The 19,953-nt window shown below is 46.5% G+C and overlaps 2 protein-coding genes across 7 annotated transcripts in view; both read left to right on the forward strand.

Annotated features, from left to right (window-relative positions):
- The window catches only part of ACSL4 (acyl-CoA synthetase long chain family member 4), a 71,776-nt gene extending 62,397 nt beyond the window's left edge, over positions 1 to 9,379 (forward strand). For all 6 annotated transcript variants that reach the window (XM_019487806.2, XM_014607240.3, XM_019487808.2 and 3 more), the window contains one exon: positions 5,743 to 9,379. In XM_019487806.2, the coding sequence (XP_019343351.2) occupies positions 5,743 to 5,900 (158 nt within the window). In that variant the 3' untranslated portion in view covers positions 5,901 to 9,379. The remainder of the gene's footprint in view (positions 1 to 5,742) is intronic.
- Positions 9,380 to 12,152: 2,773 nt separating this feature from the next.
- Positions 12,153 to 16,645, forward strand: KCNE5 (potassium voltage-gated channel subfamily E regulatory subunit 5). The gene has a single exon (XM_059732818.1). It carries the CDS (start codon positions 12,841 to 12,843, stop codon positions 13,183 to 13,185), a length of 345 nt encoding a protein of 114 aa, XP_059588801.1. The 5' UTR covers positions 12,153 to 12,840; the 3' UTR covers positions 13,186 to 16,645.
- The last annotated feature ends 3,308 nt before the right edge of the window (positions 16,646 to 19,953 follow it).

Raw genomic sequence — 19,953 nt, forward strand, 5'->3', positions numbered from 1 at the left:
GTAGGGCTTGGTCTGCAGGCCCTTGACCATACGAGTTGCCCTTCTCGGGACTCTCTCCAGGTTATCCGCATCCTTCTTGAAGTGTGGCGCCCAAAATTGCACGCAGTACTCCAACTGAGGTCTGACCAGCGCCCGATAGAGGGGAAGTATCACCTCCTTCGACCTATTCATCGTGCATCTGCTGATGCACGATAAAGTGCCATTGGCTTTTCTGATGGCTTCGTCACACTGCCGGCTCATGTTCATCTTGGAGTCCACTAGGACTCCAAGATCCCTTTCCACCTCTGTGCCACCCAGCAGGTCATTCCCTAGGCTGTAGGTGTGCTGGACATTTTTCCTCCCTAGGTGCAGCACTTTGCATTTCTCCTTGTTGAACTGCATTCTGTTGTTTTCTGCCCACTTGTCCAACCTGCCCAGGTCTGCTTGCAGCTGTTCCCTGCCCTCCGGCGTGTCCACTTCTCCCCATAGCTTTGTGTCATCTGCAAACTTGGACAGAGTACATTTGACTCCCTCGTCCAAGTCACTGATGAAGACATGAAAGAGTATCGGTCCAAGGACCGAGCCCTGCGGGACCCCACTGCCCACACCCTTCCAGGTTGAGACTGACCCATCTACCACGACTCTTTGGGTGCGACCCTCTAGCCAATTCGCCACCCACCGGACTGTGCAGTCATCCACATCACAGCCTCTTAGCTTGTTCACCAGTATGGGGTGGGATACCGTATCGAAGGCCTTCCTGAAGTCTAAGTATACGACATCCACCCCTCCTCCTGTGTCCAGGCATTTCGTAACCTGGTCATAGAAAGAGACTAGGTTGGTCAGGCACGATCTGCCCGCCACAAACCCATGCTGGTTTCCCCTCAGCATAATTTGCCCTGCCGGGCTCTCACAAATGTGAGCCTTGATAATTTTTTCAAAGACTTTACCAAGGATGGAGGTGAGACTGACTGGCCTATAGTTGCTCGGGTCCTCCTTCCTCCCCTTTTTGAAAATGGGGACCACGTTAGCCCTTTTCCAGTCCTCCGGGACTTGGCCCATGCGCCACGAGCGTTCGAATATTCCCGCCAGTGGCTCTGCAATGATGTCGGCCAGTGCCTTCAGCACCCTTGGATGGAGCCCATCCGGGCCTGCCGATTTAAAGGCATCCAGTTCTTCCAAATGACTCTGCACCATGGGTCTACGCATGGAAGTCTGGCGCCTTGCTGCTGCCTCTCTACAACCCCAGTGAGAGACTTGTCGTGCCCCTCACTTAGGAACACTGAGGCAACGAACTCGTTGAGAAGTTCAGCCTTGTCCCCCCTGCCTGTCACCAATTGTTTCTGCCCATTTAGCAGTGGTCCTATTCCTCCCTGGGCCTTCTTTTTACTCCCAATATATCTAAAAAACAACTTCTTGTTGTCCTTTACTTGGGTTGCCATCCTCAGCTCCATGGTAGCTTTGGCCCGCCTAACTGCCTCCCTACAAGCACGAGCAGAGGAGGTATATTCATCTTTAGTGATCCCACCCTGTTTCCACTTTTTATGTGCTCCCCTTTTGGCCCTTAGGCTGCCCTGGATTTCTCTGGTCAGCCAGGGAAGCCTCCTGGCCCCTTTCCCTCTTTTGCCTCGCTCGGGGATCGTCTTGCTTTGTGCCCAAAGGATCGTTTCCTTTAGGCACAGCCACCCTTCTTGGGCTCCCATCCCTTCAAAACTCCTACTCTGCAGTGCTTCCTTGACTAATCGCCTGAGTGCATTGAGATCAGCTTTCCTAAAGTCTAGCACTTTCACCCTACTAGTTACCTTACCCACTTGCCATCTTATGTTGAATTCTGTTATAAGGTGATCACTGTCTCCCAAATGGCTGCCGATCTGGAGGTCCCCGATCATGTCATCTCCTGTTGCCAATACCAGATCCAGTATGGCATTCCCCCTAGTGGGACCATGCACCTCCTGTGTCAGGTGGAGGTCCTGTACACAGGTTAGAAACCTGCGTGAGCGATGGGACCTTGCTGTCTGCGTCTCCCAGCAGATGTCCGGGTAGTTTAGGTCCCCCATGACTACCACCTCTTTAGCTTTTATGGTCTCCGAGAGTTGCCTCAGGAGCCCCGCATCTATTTCTTCCCCTTGGTGTGGGGGTCTGTAACAGACCCCTACCACCAAATCCCTTTCTCCTTGCCCCCCATGTAGCCTAACCCACGATCCTTCTACTTCCTCAACCTCAGTTTCTGTCTTGATGAGGGTTGATGTATATTGCTCACTGACATAAAGTGCAACCCCCCCCCCTTTCTTCCCTGACCTGTCCTTTCTATACAATCTATAGCCCTCAATATGTACCGCCCAGTCATGGGATGAATCCCACCAGGTCTCTGTTAGCCCCACTAAGTCATAGGTGTTTAGTGCAAGCAGGAGTGCTAGTTCATCCTGCTTGTTCCCCATGCTCCTAGCATTAGTATATAGGCACTTGAGCCCTGCGACTGGTGGAGGAGGCATGGAGTAGGGGCTCCCTGCCACTTCAGCAGAGTCCCAGCATCTGCGTATGGCAGGGAAGGCAGTCTGCTTCATCCTGGGCAGGCCACAAGTATCCCAAGGGCCCCTGTCTGCTGCTGCTACCAGGGTCTGTGCATCACTGGGGAGAAGAGGTTGGTGGGGGGGAGGGGTCCCCACAGCCCTCCACCCTCCCTCACCCACATCTTGCCCACCCCCTGGGCATGGGTTCCCTGCCCCTTCCCTACCTGCTCCATGGGGCGAGTGCTGCAGCAGGAAGATGAGTCACTGATGGATGCCAGGGAGTTGAGCAGGTACCCAAGTGGCTGTAGCAGTGGCTGGGCCAGGCCTTTCTATTCATGAGGGTTGGGGTAAGACGTGTGGGCTGGACAGGGTACAATTAATTGGTGAACTTCTGTGGGCTGGATGGAATTGCTTGGCAGGTTGGATGCGGTCCATGGGCCATATTTTGCCCACCCCTGTATTACATATTCATCATCAAATAAGTTTTGTGGAAAACCATTTTATGTTCCTTTTAAGGATTGACTTAAAAAATCCTTCACCACTTGTTAGCCATAGTTTTATCTAAAATGTATTCAGATTTTCATGTAGCCTTCAGTCTTTGCAACTACTAAACGGATCACCATGAATTTGGAATTAACAAAACATTCTGTAGTTACAAATAGACGTGTCATGCTGGCTAGATATGCCTGTGTTTCAATAATAGCCCACAGTTACAGGAACTGAAAGTTGCTAATGTGTTAGCCATGGATGCTGGTCAGTGATCATCAGCCTACATTTACTGCCATCTAGTGACTGTACTAATGTTAGACTGTTTGGAAAATCAGGGCGTGTTTTGTTTAATTCATATTTAAAGTCGGCCTTTGAGCAGTCTTCAGCTACTCCTCGAGTCTCTTCTAGCCACAGGCATAACAAAACAGCAGTAGAGGCTACCAATGATAGTAGCTCAGCCAGCAGTGGTGGCATATGGCATCTATTCATCAGCAAGTGATGGTGGATTGCAGTGGTAGCAGCTATTGACTTTTTTTTCAATCCCCCTCTTCCTGCTTAAGTTGGTGCCCTAGTTGCCCCCTTCAATTTGGCTGCTTCTGCCTGTCTGTACATACCTGCACCAGTCATCCACACTGGAATCGTAGTGCCATGTGCAATAAACATGTAGCCATTTTAGGAGGCAGGGTTGGTCTCTGGGTTTGCCTTTTGCTTGAGGAAGTGGGGTGGGATGACAGGAAGAAGAATCTGTGGACATGAAAGGCGCGTGCCCTCAGCAGCTGGTGGGGTACGGCTGCGCCGGCAGCAGCGAGTGGTGGGCTCCCACAGACGCCTTTTTTCTGCAGAGGGTGCGCTGCCACGCACAGGGGGTGCACATGCACCCGCATACATCCCCTATGTGTTGCCGTTGTCTGTGGAATTGCTGCTGGCAGAATTCCTGTAATTGAGGCTTACAATAAGCTGATCAACTCCAAACACACCATGGAAAAGGGCAAGTGATAGTACAGTCAATCTTATACCTGAAAGTTTAGCAGAGCTTCCAGATCTGAGAGGTATCTTCTGCCTTAGGTCAAACTTGGGTATTTATGAGATGCATTAGTGGCAGGTATGGGCTTGAAAACATCGTTAACTTTCAGCATTGGCCTAGCTCCACTCTAAGTGAGTCGATACAAATTCTGCTATAGCAGTGCCTGTCGAGGCTGTGCGTCCCATGCCTTGTATTTCTGTAGGAAAGTATAAAGGGCAGGGCAGCCCGAACCCTTCCTAGTTTCCCTTTGCAGCTTGTAACAGCAAGACAGAATCTAGAAAGTGTCTGATCTAGTGTCTGCTAGTTCTGAACTGTGGATGTGTGCTCCTTCTACAGACCCTCGTGACCCATACTTCAACATATAATCACCATCATATCTTTTCACCTGCCTGACTGGGTAATTAGTTAGATATACCTGTACAGGGCCACTTAATGTGACATCCCCAAAACCTGCAGGCTACAAGCCCTGTTCATATGCAAGGCCCACTTTTCTGGAAACCTCAGCACCTTGGGCTTTTGATATGAGGGAAAAGAGGAGAGTTGTACTCTCTCCATGCTTTATTCCAGTCATATAGGGGGCAAAAGACTGCTTTAACCATGTCTGTGGCTGCAAAGGACCCTGCTGGAGAAGAACCATTGTGCTAGGTACAAGCATGGAGCAAGTCAGTCCCTGTTCTAAAGAGCCTGTAGTCTTAATAAATGTTAAATCATTTACACCTCTTCTGAAACAGACTGTTAGCAATAGAAGAGTTGTAAGTTCACCCTAGTTTGCTTTGTAAGGAAGGCTTTTTTTTGTATGCAAGTGAGCTCTAATAGCCATGTCAACTTCTAAGGAATATGCAATAGTACTATAACACAAAGAGAGAAGCCCATTCATTTTGGACTCTACAAACAAATTTTGCTTCTAGGAATAAAGCACTTTTTTTAGCTTCTGGACAAGGCATTTCTGGCAACTGCATAACTAGATAGCTGATACTTAACATGATGAAATGCAAACTTGTATGGGGCTTGATGGCATAATGCCTGGACTGTACACTAAGAATACATATTTTGCAATGTGCTGAAAATGTGGAGTCCACGTGTTATAACAGGATGCAAAATGTCCCCTGTGTGGGGAATATAGATGCACAGATATGTGCACAAGAACATTACTGATTTGTACTTGCTTTTTTGTATGCATGCTTCTACAAACTGAGCTTATTAGGCATTGCAAAAATAGTATCAAAACTGCCAAGTAAAAGTGTGCAGAGTTTGGCTGGTTCTGAAATACCTATTGTACAAAAGGAAGCTAAGGTGCAGGATTTTCACCTTCCTTTAATGCTACTGTGGGTAACGGTATATATAGTCCTTACTTAATTAGATTCCTGCTATGTTCTACAACTGTACATCATTGTACTCTGCTGGAGACTGAGCTTATCAGAGTGGAGATTCTTTGTTTGGTACTAACAGTTTCCCCAGCTAGTGGATCTAAATATGAGAACTACAATACCACACGCTACCAAAATACATGGATGGTATTACTTGGTGCTAAATGTTATGGGGGCAAGTTTTGAATTTTTCTTCTTCAGCAGGTATCGCTTCCATTATTTGTATTTGAGTAAGTTGCTGCACTGTGGTGTAAAGAATACTGCTGAGTGCAACTGTTGGCCTTAATTATTACGCAGTATGAATCCGTTTTTATATGAGAATAAAAGAGCATATATGACACTTGGGTTTCTTTTTTCTCTCCCCTTGTCTCTGCAGTGAAACTGGAGAGGTTTGAAATACCAATCAAGGTACGATTAAGCCCTGAACCATGGACCCCAGAGACTGGTCTAGTGACTGATGCTTTCAAACTGAAAAGGAAAGAATTGAAGAACCATTACCTCAACGATATCGAACGAATGTATGGAGGCAAATAGGCTTCTCAGCTATATTGACTAAAAAACTGTGCAGAAGGTTTCTTCTCATATCCTCCACAACCAAACTTAAGCCTCAGAAGTTTGGACCTCCTTATCTACTGTAGACACCACGTGCAGGTTAAGACAGTACGTGAAATTGTCAGACTTCCATAACCTTTGAAGCCAAGAGCTGAAGGGAAAATGCTTTTTTTTTTTTTTTTTTTAATGAATCAGACCTAGCTGCTAGCAGAAAACAGACACTTAAATTCTATAATTATCATCTCCAGCTTTGAGTTAGATAGGATTGTATGAAACAGTGTGACTAGAGCACTAGGTTTTTTTTTCCTGATGTTTCTGTAGCACATTCCAAGTTTTGTTTTGTTTTTTTTACATCAGCTGTTCTCTCCCAAATTTTCCCTTAATATCCGAAGAGTTAAAATGTTGATTTAACTCATCTGTGGTGAGATCCATGGAAGAGCAAGGTACTTGGTGAGGAAGACTACATTTTAATATTTGCACTGTTTAATGAAATAGGGTGAAGATAAACTGGGAGAAACTAAACACCAATCTTTGCAGCTTTCAGTGTTGGTCTAATACCTGGTATCTTGGGTCCTTTTTGTTATAAAAAGATGCCTGTCAAACTTCATATTTTCCAACATTACCTAAAAGACATGAAGGATGCCTATATATGTACAGAGAGGCTGCTCAGATGCGCTGTAACACGTTGGAGCAGACTTGATTTAATTGAGTCTACTGGAGCATGGTAATTACCACACTCCAGCATCAGTGTCCCCGCCACCATTTTTCAGCACGGGGACACTGATACATGTGATGCTTGGGGCACTTTAATTAGAGCAGCTCTTGGAGCCACTTTAAAGCACCCTGCCTCCCAGAGCGTGTCTATAAATGCCCAAAGACCCTTTATCATTAATCCCTTCATGGCTAAGGGGAATAAGCTGGAGAATATAGCAAAGCATTTGGGCCCAATTCTGGAGACTACCATTGTGTAGCCCCTTGTATATTTGGAATCTGAGAGTCAAAGGTAATTCAATTTACAACACCCCTCCCTCCCTCCCTCCCTGCCCCACTACATCCTGCCATGAACACAGCTCAGCAAGATCCAAAAATTGGAACTACAGATGATTAGCTAAATGTTCATTACAAACCATGGAATTTTTGTGCTGCAGAATTATTATTATAGGGCACTAAAACTGCATTGCTGATGGATGGAATCTTCTGCACATTAGTTAATATCTTGAATATTTACAGTGCCTAAAAGGGAGCATAAATTACACTTACTTACTGAATTAGTAAAGGTGAACTGAAAGGCTCTTAAAAATAGTTAATTGTAACTTCATTCTTCAGGTGTTCTGTGAATGACTGACTGATTTAACTCTTTGATATACATTTTAAAAGGTTTTTTCTTTTTTTATTTAACTTTCCAAGATGTTCCTATTCCTACAGCACTTTCAGCTTTAACACAAAGATTTATGTAAAATTAAAGCTTCCTTCCACTGGAAAAGCTGCTGATACTAGTAAGGTCACAAACTAGATACAGAGCCAGGATCTTAGCAGGCAGGCGATGGCTGAACCAGACAGCTGACTCTAAACTAACATTCTTGCTGTGGGATCGTTAGACTCTAATCCTCTCAACTTTTACATACACATGTAACTTTACCTTGTAGCACTATTCATGTGAGCAAAATGTGTAAGCTGACAGGATCAGGGTCTAAACTAGCATTTTGTATTACCTGTTTATAAAGGGATTTCTGTTCACCTTTTAGATGTCAGTCAAAACAAGCTGCAGTTGGAAGCCAAGTTTCCTGTTGTCTTGTTTTACCTGTGGAGGATGATCTAGGTGTCCAGTTAAGGAACTTGGTGTGCTGTGGGTTATATTAAAACAAGGGGACAAATCACTTCAGCCAGAACTTTGTTTGGGGGTTTTTTTGAAAATCCTGTTTTAATAACTGGAAGTTGTAGATGTGCTAAGATGGGAGGGAGGGATACGATTTAATAATGGTTTGCCATTTTGTGTGCAACAACCATTATTATGTCGCTTCAGAACAGTTTTGTGTGTTGGTTTTTGGGTTTTTTTTAAACTCTGGGCTCGTGCGTCCTTGCTCGTTGTTCAGACTTAAACCATAAATACTGTAAAAAGTGGAAACTCTTGATACTGTTCTGTTTTTGCACTTTTTCTTAATCATTTATATATGTCGCTTACATTTTGTACAGATGTGACCCTCAACTGCGATTATAACTTGAAGTATTTATAAGTTTCTTCTATTCATAATATTTTTAAGTGTTGTGTATATGATGGTTAAAAGGACAATTATCTGGTAATGCTACCTGAGTGAAGGGTTTTGTAAGAAATTTCTCTTCAGTATGTAGTGGTTTAAAAGAGCTGGGCAAGCTTTTTCCTTATTCAAGGTGTATGCAGATCTTTTTTCTCAACTAACTTTCAAAGTGGGGGGGGGGGGAACCCACAGGTTACTAGGCGGTCCCTTCCTCTGGGGACCAGTTCCCATATTTACTCGAATACCACGTGCACATTTTCCCCCCCAGAAAACAGCCCTCCAAAATTGGGGTGTCTTAAGGGGCAGGGAGGGGAGAAGCTGATTTTTTTTTTTTCTCCCTTTATTGGAATAGAAACATGGACAAATGGAAGCAGGGAGACACTGCTGCAAGATAGCTGCCCTGCTTCTTCCTCTACTGGCCGCAAGGAAAGAGGGGTAGAGTTCACCCTTCAGGGTCAGCTAGCGCGTTAACCCTTTCACAGCCACGGCTGCCGGAGTCAGGATCCGCTGCAGTCCATGTTTTAGCCAGGGCTGAAAAAAATACATTTTCTTCATAATAAGATGGGTGTCTCATTTGGGGGGCAGGTGCTATGCGAGAAAATACGGTACCTTAAACTTTCAAGGGATACTTTTGATAACCTTGATCGCTTTCACATGCATGACTCCTCTAGCCAACCCAGAACACTGCCAACTGATCTTGCAAAAAACCCTTTGAGGGAAAAGCAAATCAATTCTCTTGAAGCTGGCTGCTGCTAGTTGTGCATGAAATTCCAACAATCAAAGGGACCAGGAAAAACCCACCTTCTTTTATTAACTAACCACATACACTGGTTTATAAATACAGGAAATGCTTCCCATGTCAGTAATAGCTTTTCAGATTATTCGGTCTTGGAGCTGTTCAGTCTATTCTGTGTTTTTTAAAAAATTACCTATGTCAAGTAATAGCTTTTCAGACCACTGCTACCACTGCAAGGAAACTGTCATTAAACAAATGAAAGAAAAAGCTAGTTATTTGCACTGAAATCTGTCAGTAGATCTTCAGATTTTATTTTCCCCCTTCCACAGGAAATGTACTTACTGGCTTCTACTCTTTTTACCTCTGTTGTACTTTGCTGGTTCTCTTGTTGACTGGGGGATTGATATTTGCACTGTATACGAGTTAAAATAATCTTTCAGAGATGGAATACAAGTAAACTGCTTCAAGAAGTCAAAATGTTTCAGATGTAATTTAGTGCATGCTATCTTAATGTCCTAAAGCCATTGATTGCATAAAGCCATTCATTTCTAAGGTGGAAGGAACCAAAGAAGGGGAAGCGCATTTCTAGGGGCAGCACAGTCGAGCTTCAAAACAATTACTCCTTGGACCTCTGCTATCAAAAGAAAGGCCTGATCATCCTGTAAACAACTATTTTTGTGACTAACAGCATATTGTTCACTGCCATTAAGGATTTTCAGTCTTCATGGCTTAAAAAAAATCTTGAAGTATTTCTCCCCACTACTAAATATGAAAAACAAGCCTCTAAGCACTCATTAGTAAGGGGCAGCTCCTACTAGGCCAAGTTTTTCCTATAGGGTCTCCACATTTCCAGCAAACCTAATGTCTTCACTAAGATGGCATAGTTGCTTGACAGAGCAAAGCTATGCTTGTAAAAGAATAACCATCTACCTCCATGGGACGTTAAGGAATTCATTTAAAAATCAGTGTGAATTTAAAAACCGTCAGTCTCCTTGTTAAATCAGTGCTGGGGCAAAGTGGATTACTATTTAAATCTCTTTAATACCCTTGGATTAAACTAGATGTTTAATTAAAGCTAGTTAAACTTAGTAAATATCTGTTGTTAAACTGTTTCTTAATTTTGAAGAAAAGAGCAGTGGTAGACAGGGCAGGGCTTTTTATTTCTCTGAAATACTGGTTTGCTGTTAGTAGCGATAATTTCCATAAGCAAGCTGTTCCTACCACTGAAAGTGAGGTCCAGGGTGCAATTCAGAAATCTGGGTGTTGCGTGTTCTTGTTTCTGTATTGAAGTAGTACTTTCAGGACCTCTCTAGTGAAAAGTTCCCAGTCAGACATCTGAATTAACATTAGACAATATGTTTCATCAAGATTCCCTTTCTTTACTCTACTGCCTCCAGTATGGGATTCAATCTGTCCTTTTAAAGTAAAAATGTGTTTTCTGTATGTGTAGAAGACTGAGCAAGACTGGCTGATTTAAAATGTGAGTCATGACAGGCCAGAGGTCCACAAATTACATATGCCTGTGTCTCCATTTACCTAACATGCACTACTACCCTCAAAGCAACCCCAACACCATCTCCACTTTTTGCACTTTATTGTGGTATTTTTGCACTTCAAGAAAAACTGCCACTTAAAAGGACGTGTGTCACAGAGCTGGAAGGACCATCTACCCATCACCTGCCACGCTGAAACAAGACTGAGCAAAGCCCTTGGCAGTTGATTTGTCTAACCTTACAGTGCCCATGTTATGGCTTGTGGGCAACATTTATGGCCACAGGGAAGTTTGGACTTAGCCCATTGTCACAGATATAGGCCAGCAAAGTCTGACAGTGCAGCAAAAGGTAATGACCATTTATCCACCTGTTCTTAAGCACCAAATCCCTTAGTTGGAGGTTTTAAACTATACTCTGTAATTGAGAGCCTTAACCTTAAATCTCTGTAAAAAAATAAGTTGATTACTACTTATCCTGCCCCCTCCTGGACATGGAAAGTAACTGATCTTACACAGCTGAACACTTACCAGTCTTCTTTCCTAGACATTTTCTTTCTTTCGGGTTTGTTAATGTCTTGCCACTCTCAGTACTCTCCTCCATGCTTCCCACCCCCATTTAGTCACTCACTTAAAAGTCTCCACAGTGCAACACAAGATGCCACACTCCAACTGAGACCTCGCCAGTGTTTAACAGAATGCAAACAGAATACCTCATGTCCACATTTTCACTGAGTCCCATGATGATGCCTGTCATTTCTGCAACATTATTCCCCAGCTTGTATTTTTGCATCTCAGTTTTCCCTTGCTCCAGATGCAGCACTTCTGCATTTTGCTGCATTTTCTCTCATCGATTGCAAACCTTTAACTTATCAAGAGATTTTCTGAATTCTAAGAGTGTCCTCCAAAATGTTTGCAACCACTCTCAGGTAAGTGTCCCTTACAAACTACAATAGTGAGAACCCTTGAATTGTCCACAGCTGAGGACAGCCCTAAAACTTTTATCAGGTGCTGCTGATACAAAGCCATCTAACCTTTCACCTGTTCTGGCTTGTGTTCCTTGTTAGTGTTTGTTGTGTTAAACACCTCAACACAATTCTGTTATGAAGCAAAAAAGAGCATGACTTTTACTGCACATTGTCCAGCTCCCAGCAGACAGGACTCATAATTTCTCTGTCCTGCTTTTACTCGCCCAGTACCTGCGAATTCTCTCCTCTTTAGATCAGCGCCTAGCAGAGCTGGCCCCACGGACTCCAACCCATTTCCCATCTTTTGCTGCCTAAATTCCCTCACACAGCCCTTGCAGCCAGCTGCAGGCCAGGCGCACATCTTACCTTTCCAACGCTGCCCACCAGAGAACGCTAGCAACCTGACCTACTATTTCTTTCCCACATTTTAGCATGTCCTTACAAAAAAAGAGGTTCAGCTGGTTTAAAAAACAAGTGCTGGTGACATCTTCCTAAGCCCATGGCACACTCATGTGGCCGGCAGTGGGGAAGAGTTTAGCATGATTTACTTGCCACATCCAAATTTTTCCCATGGAAAACTAGACCCCAGCACAGGCAGGGAAGGAGGAGTCGGGGCCTGTAAAAGAAAGCTGGTTAGCACTAGTCAGAATAAAGCAGCCTGGATAAGAAAGGGCCAGAGGAAAGCATAAACCTCCGTTCCTGTTTTTCAAACGTCACTAATGCCCAGCGAGTGTCTGGCTCCTTTCACCGCACAGCTCAGCGCACAAGCGTTTACCCGAGGTAGGTGAGAGCTTAGCTATTTACTGGCGGGGGATTTCGCTTGGAAGGGAAGGCGGCCAAGACCAGAGCGCGCACAGCTCGCCGAGGAGAAGCAAACGAAACACAGCACCGCGCGCGCTCAGGAAACGGCCGTTGGCTCGAGCACACCCCGCGCACGTTTCTGTACAAACCAGACACGGCTACTTCAAGTGCTGAGCTGCTCGCCGCAGGGGGAGCTTTGATTTCCCTGCGAGCCTCGTTCACGCTGCAGAAACGGCTCTTGGCAAACGACCCGAGCGGTCACTGACCTCCTCGCGAGGACTCGGCGTCGGCGCTTTTCGTTTTGCCAGCTCCGGGGGGGCCTAAACTAACCCGCCAGAGCAGCGCAGCGCAGCGCAGCGCCCATGGGGCCGGCGGAGGTGGGCCCCGGCAGCCCCCGCCCGCCCGCCCGCCCGGCGCCGGCAGCAGCAGCAGGAGGAGCGGGCACAGCCCCGCGCCGTGCGGGGTCGCCGCCCTCCCTCTCCCCGGGGCCCCACGTGCTCGGCGCCGCCTGGAGCCCGGCCCGGCCCGGCCCGGCCCGGCCCACCCCCTCCCCCGGCGCCGGCCACGCGCGCAAGTGACAGCCGCAGCCTCGGGCTCCGGAGCGCCGCGTCCCGCCTGAGCCCCGGCGCGGCCGGCGGCGCTGAGCAGCACCCCTCCCCTCCCCGGCCCGGCCATGAACTGCAGCGAGTGGCGGCGGCTGCGGGCGCTGCTGGAGAAGCTGCTGCGGGAGCTGCCGGGCGCGGGCAACGCCACGGGGCCGGGGCCGGGGCCCGGGGCCGGGGCGGGCGCGGACGCGTCTCTCTACATCTTGCTGATCATGATCTTCTACGGCAGCCTGGCGGGCGCGCTCATCCTGGCCTACACGCGCTCCCGCAAGCTCGAGTCCAAGCACGACCCCTTCCACGTCTACATCGAGCGCGACTGGGGCCCGCGCGCCCGCCCCGACGGCCCCGACGACGCGCCCGGCCCCGAGCCCGGCCCCGGCCCCGGCCCCGGCCCCGGCCGCCCGCTGCCCTGACGGAGCCGGGAGCTGCCCCGCTGCGAGGGCGGCTCACGTGCGGAGTCTTCGGGGACGGGGCGGTGACTGACCCCGCCTGCGGACTTGGGCATTGAGGGGGGTTCACTGCTGTTTCAGAGGAAGGAGTGACAACGCATCATGCCAAAGGCCAGTCCCAGCAACTCGGCTGTCAATAGCCACGGTCATTTGGGCTGGACACTTCTCTATGTGCCTGAGCCCCCCTCAGCCCGCGGAGGACGGTTGGTCTGATAGTGAAAGCGCCCTAGGTCTGGGAGACAACACTGCCTTGCACAAGGTCTGCAGCCTTCAGCAACCAGCAGCGGTAGCATGCTCCTGTGAAGTGTGCGCCGAAATCCTTCACAGAGACCAGTACAGGACCAGGTAAATATTAGTTTTCTACGTAGAGACAGCGCTACACCTTCACCTCCGCTCTTGTAACAAACTGAAGTGTCCTTTCCCGGGAATTGTCACGATGACCAGAGCCAAGTTCTTGTTAAATTGTAGGACCAGGTTATGAATATACTACCAGAGCAGAGGTTTCCAAGCAGTGGTATGCGTTAACAGATTTATTATAGTTACAATATACGACAAAAATTTGCTGGCAGTTTTTAAGGTTGAACTGAAGGATTTGTTGGTGGTACTTAAAGCTGTATTGTTTTCAATTGGCGGTGTGCTTGGGAACTGCTGCCCTGGAGGGAAGCTTTATGATCAGAGCCACCATGATCTGACCGAGGTAAGGGCTCCAGGGTCGGCATGTTTAAGACGCGTGTCCCTGGTACCGCTGCCATTCACAAAGCCTGCGCTAAAGTTGCCAACTCTGCCCACCCCCCTCAGGCAGGGGCTTGGACTAGACGAGCCGTTCTCAACCTTTTTTGTAGCAGGACCCAGCACCGTAAACAGCGATGGCCAGTCCCAACCCAGTGAATAGTTTAAGTAGCTAGCCTCCTGCTAGCCTGCAAGAGGAAGCCCATGCTTTCCCCATCTTTTTCCATGATTGTTCACAACCCTTTTATATTAGTCATTTTTGGGTTGTGAAAAAGGCTGAACTAGATGACCTCTGAAGGTCCCTTCTGGCCTTGCCTCTGCCTCTAGGATTTCTATGAAGTTCATGAGAGGCAGATTCTGTAGCAGGGAGTGTGGTCAAAGCATCCAGAAAAAAGACAACACCCCCCACCCCCACCCAAGACAGACCAGATCCACGCTACAAGGTCCTCGTCCAAAGATTTTTCCAGTATCATCAGAACACTGAACTGTCCCTTCCCGCCGCATATATGCCATAAGCAGCGTCACATAACCGGAGAAGGGAGAGTTATGACACTTTATTGCCATTGTACAGTCCTTGCCTCAGAGTTTAGGCACCCATCTCAGCTCTGTTTGCGTGTCACCCAGTCCTGGGCTACTGGCTTTTAACTGTTACGCACAAATAAAAGTTAGATGCCCACTAGCAATTTGTCTCTGGCAAACTACTAACCTAGTAGGCATTCAGCTACCATTGTGATGGGTGCCACACAATCCCTAGCTCGATGGGAGAGGAGAGTACAATCAGAATGAAAAGACAGCTATTTGCAAAAGCAGCTGTGCAGTGTATAGTTGCACACACAAAAGCAACAATGCTCATAATAGAAACTATTTTTGCAACTAAACTAGGTGTGCTTTCTGGCCATCCACCTAGTAAGCACCTCTGTAAGGAGAAAGCATTTGCTACTTGCTGCTACCCTACATGCAAAAAAAGGTCATACTGGATACATACAGCCATACTACCCCCAGCCCTGGGCTGCGTCTCCTCCTCAGCACACGCACACAAACCACGTCTGTTATGCTACATCTGGGCCTGAGGGGCAGGATTTAACCCTGCAAATATAATTCCTGAAAGAGAGAAGTACAAAATGTCCTGCCAAGTAATCTGCAAATGTTTGTACTATTGAAACATCTGCTAATTCAGCTATTAAAAAGGTGTAAATAGAACAGTATATAGTCAGGAAGAAATCTGGAATCCCTGAGAGCTATTAAGAAATCATGTTTTAGAACTGTATATTTATTCTTCGCAACTAAAGTTCATTTAGATCCCAAGTAATACGATTACACTAGCATGGACATGCACATGTTGATTTTACACAGACATGCACTCACCTGTGTACACACGCACACAATATCTCAACATATAAGTTTAAAAAAAAATTAAAAGCAGAGGTCTCAGTGGTGATCTACAAAAGACTCCTTACTTATGCAAAAGGGCTACCAAGGATTTGATACTGAGCATTTGCAGACGCATGTAGAATCACACTCTGGAGAGAGCAGTAAAGATAGCAGGTGCCTTTCCCAAGCACTGAAAACACCTTACCTCAAAACACTGCTTGCCTATTAGTCTTCACACACACAACTACATAATAGCTCTATGGCACCTTTCAAAGTGCAGTAGAAACTTTAGTTTCTGTTCATGAACTTTGCAAATAAGCAAGAACTGACAATGCACTGAACAAATGCATCAAATCTTCGGCTGCATTCATATCCTGACAATTTTCTAGTTACATTACTACTAGCAAAACCATGTATGGTCTCCAGCTGCGGCTCCTAGTCCAATCCTTTTGCTTCTCCGTGTCCCTGTGAATTGAGGGTGACACTTCATGGAACATATTGAGGCTTGTTCAGTGACACTGAAAAAAAAATGGCTGGTTTTTACACAGTAATGTTCTCACCGAGTTCTTTTAAACTGGATAAAAATATTTCTATTAAAAAAAAAGGTGTACACGACCATTTTTGACAGGAAAACAGCTCTCAAAGTAATTATCAGTGTCCCATTAGTACTTGGAAAGATGCATCATTATTAACATTTTTAAAGCCTCAAAGGACTATTATTTATCACTATCTACTCTGCCCTCCAACATAACTCCAGCTATAAATCTCATGTTGAAATTAAACATGTTTAAAAGGCAGTCCTTCTGATATCTGTCAAGATGGACACATCAGCTTTCCTGGAATACAGTAAGCTTTCCTACTATGAAAGGATACCGCTAAGTTTTTCTGGTAAAAAGCAGCTGTGCAACAGATGATCATCATCAGCCAAGAGACATGTTTAGCAATAATTCAACTCTCTAAACAAGACTGGATTCTAGAGCCATCGTGGAAATTTAATTCTTGGAAATTTTCAAGAGGACAGCAGACGCTTGGCTGGGATGGTTTGCTGAGGGATGATCCTGACTACATGACCTTGAGAGGTCCCTTTCAACCCTACTTTCTTACGATCCTAAGATCAGTTTGCCTTTATGTTTATGAACTACTTACCATCTAACTGATTAACCAGGACTGGTGAGACCACCCCATAACACATAACAAGCACTATTCATTCCCAAACCTTATAAAACTTTTTGTATTATGAATACTGAGCAGTTTAAAACTTTATGGACATACGGAACCCAGCTGTGACTAAATATTAAATTGGCTGACATACCATTCTGCACTACTCCAGGCATCCAGTGTGTTATTTCTGGTAGTTGTGGCCCCTACTCCATTCTTACCCATGTTACGTTATAAATTATAAAAATGGAAGGGTGGAACAACAAAGTTGTTTCCTGCAAAGTGTTGCATATCTTGTCCCTATTGGCTCTGCAGGAAAGCCACTATCCATCACATCCAGGAGCAGCTGGGAAGACTCAGCATCCAAAAGGAACAGGCTAGAAGCTGGGTGAGGTCCCGATGTTGAGAATGTGCAAATGACCTGACAAAACCTTTCAAAGTAGCTGAGAATGACTGGGGGCCTCCTACAGACATTTGGGTCTGTAAGAGGAAAAAAGGATCCTAGTACAAACAGTTACAGACCAGTCCATCTAGATAAGCAGAAAATGTACAGGATGCCATCTGGTATAGTCATCACGAAAAAGGTTCTTCAGACTATTAATGCAGGCATGACATAGGAACGACCATAATTCATTCCGGTTCAAGGCCTATTTTTAGACTGCATAATGTTTGCACACTAGAGTTTAAATTTACACTTTTTTTCTGGTATAACATAACCAATACCTCTGACAGACCAATCTCCATATATGAGAACTTGTCACTTTGTGGTGAGGGTCTAGCGGGCTACAAGAGATGTGGGGGTCTCAGTTTAATACCAATCAGTGGGGTATTCACATCACAAAAGCCAGAGACATGTGCTCAACCTAAGCAGAGGCAAATAGCCTCTCCTTAGAGTGGTGCTCAGCCAGTAGCTTAGATAAGGAAAGCAGACCCTGCAATTTTACATGCCTCTCTTAGCACCATGCCAATATGCCTTAGTTACAGGATGGCAATTCAGTCCCTGTAATTCATATTCAGTGATTGGACTCTGAAGATGCCAATACAGGTTTCCCACATTTTATGCAGTAGACGCATTCCCAGAAAACTGAATAACTTGAATTTGCTAAAGGGAACCCAGTTTATAAGGTAACAAATAGGGATACGTTCCCACAGCAGTGAGGGAGGGAATGGGGTTGGAGCTACAGAAGGGGGGGGGGGGGGGGGGGGGAGGGGCGCAGCATGGCACAGCCCAGCAGCTGCAGGCAGGTGGCATCGGGGCAGCTGCAGCAGGGAGGAAAGCAGAGGGAACTGTCACTGGGTGTAGGGCATGGGATGGGGGGGGGACGCAGCTCTTGCTGCTGCATACACCCCAGGAGGGCTGCTGGCTATGCCAGGCTCTTCGCGGTGGGCATGTGCCCCCAGATCTGTGCACGGGATGAGGGCAGGCTGGGGCCAGCAGCAGCACCAGGCTCTTCCCAGCAGGGGACTGTGCCGCGCTGCACTTGGGGCAAGCAGTGGTGCTGGGAGGGGAGGTTGCGGGGAGGGCTCTGGCAAATTTTAGGGTAGCTGCAGCCTCCCTCCCAGTGCCACTGCTGCCTGCCCCAAGTACAGGGTGGCCTGACCCCCAACGGGAAAAGCCCAGTGCTGCCACTGGCCCCAGCCTGCCCTTGTCCCATGCACAGATTTGGGGGCACATGTCACCCAGGAAGACCCAGCACAGCCCTCCCAGGGTGCACGTATTAGCAAGAGCCACATCCCCCTACCCCACACCCACTGACAGTTCCTTCTGCTTTGCTCCTTGCTGCAGCTGCCCCAGGAGCAGACAATGCCACCTACCTGCAGCTGCTGGGCTTTGCTGCACCCCTCCCCCGTGTCCCTTCCTCTACAGGCTTACCTCACATAATGAATTTACCTCCAGTATCATGAATTTTGAGTGTATAAAGGGTAATCATGTAAGAGCAAATTTGCATATACAGAACCTGCAAAAAGCAAAGGAAACCTGTATGCATGTTTGATTATATTATTGCAACTACCCTCTTAAAGCAGTAATAAAGTGCCAATAACTTTGGATATATTCACTTATCCATCATTATAAGACTATCAGTTTACTAGCTCCTTCCCAGGAAGGAAAACAGAACGGAGGTTACTTCAGCATTTGGTCAGGAGGATGCATCACAAACAATTGGATTATTCCCACCCTGCTCCTTCCCACGTACCTTTACTAATAACACAGCAGAAGCACATGCAGGCCCCAGTCAGAGATGAGAATGCCACATGGCACGACCTCTACGTACAAAAGTGCATCTTATTTTTAAGCTTTTGAGACAAGGGTTTTATACCACTCCTGCTCCTTTAGAGAGCAGGTAAAAGGGCCAGTGATATGATAAGATTGCACTGGAGCAAGCACCAGACAACAGCCATAGTGCCCCTAAGGACACCTACACAGGGCCAGCCCAGCACGTAATGTGCATTAGAAGCCACAGCTCTTCCCATATTCTACCATACTGTGGCCCATAGGTCAGCTTCAAGTCACTGCTGCAACTCAGGTGAGCCCCTGGGCTGTTTAAGGTCAGCCTGAAACCTCTCCCAGGACAGGTCTGGGTCAGAATGATGCAGAATGTGACAAGGACAGGATCGCTCCCACAATGCCTCAGGGTGGCAAGCTCTCTGCTGCACTTCTAAAAACCAAATCTCCCTTTTGGTGTTTAGGATCTTATTTAGTACCAGGATTTTATGGGTCCAACATCCTTACTGCTACGGAGTTTAGGGCATTTGAAGGATATCAGCACCTACCTGTAGGCTTGTCACATTAATAACCAAATTGGTCTGCTTTTCTCTGTTATTATTTTAAATGTTAGCATCAGCTTAATATGCACAGAGTTCCTGCATTGATGGTTCCTTGGATGAGTGCCTGTAAGAGACAGGACAGCTCAAGCACAGCAGTTTATTCTTAGGGATAAATATTTACAGTCCAAGCATTTTGCAAATGACATGTTTGGCTTTATCTACATTTGTGGGATGTCAATATAAACTTAAATTCTTCATAAAGGAACATTCTTGAGCAATTTTATTTCTCACCAGTCAAAGGTTACTTACTTCTATCATTCTACATAATGCTAATGCCAAGAACAGGTTGTGGTGACTGCTCAAACAAGAAATGCCACCTTGTTACTGCAGAAGTAGGCCTTGTTGTACAGTATTTTAGGCAGCAACTGAAGCTCTTAACTCCTGGATGGCTGCACATTAAACACCTTTTAAGTGGTTTAAAGCACTCATTATCTGGCTTAAAGTTACACCACTCCAGGGCAAGATTCTCTCTAATCCACCTAATTTTGCTCTTGTTCCATTAAGGTGCGGCCACTTCCCACAACTATTTCACCCAAGTCGAAGTCCTCCAGCATCCCAGGATGCAGTGGGCGAGTAGGGACCCCAGGAACACTGGGCAGAGTGGAGTCCCAGAGCACCCAGAGGCCACAGTGACTCCTACTGCCACCT

Source organism: Alligator mississippiensis, chromosome 8 (assembly GCF_030867095.1).
Source record: "Alligator mississippiensis isolate rAllMis1 chromosome 8, rAllMis1, whole genome shotgun sequence".
NCBI classification, from domain to species: Eukaryota; Metazoa; Chordata; order Crocodylia; family Alligatoridae; genus Alligator; species Alligator mississippiensis.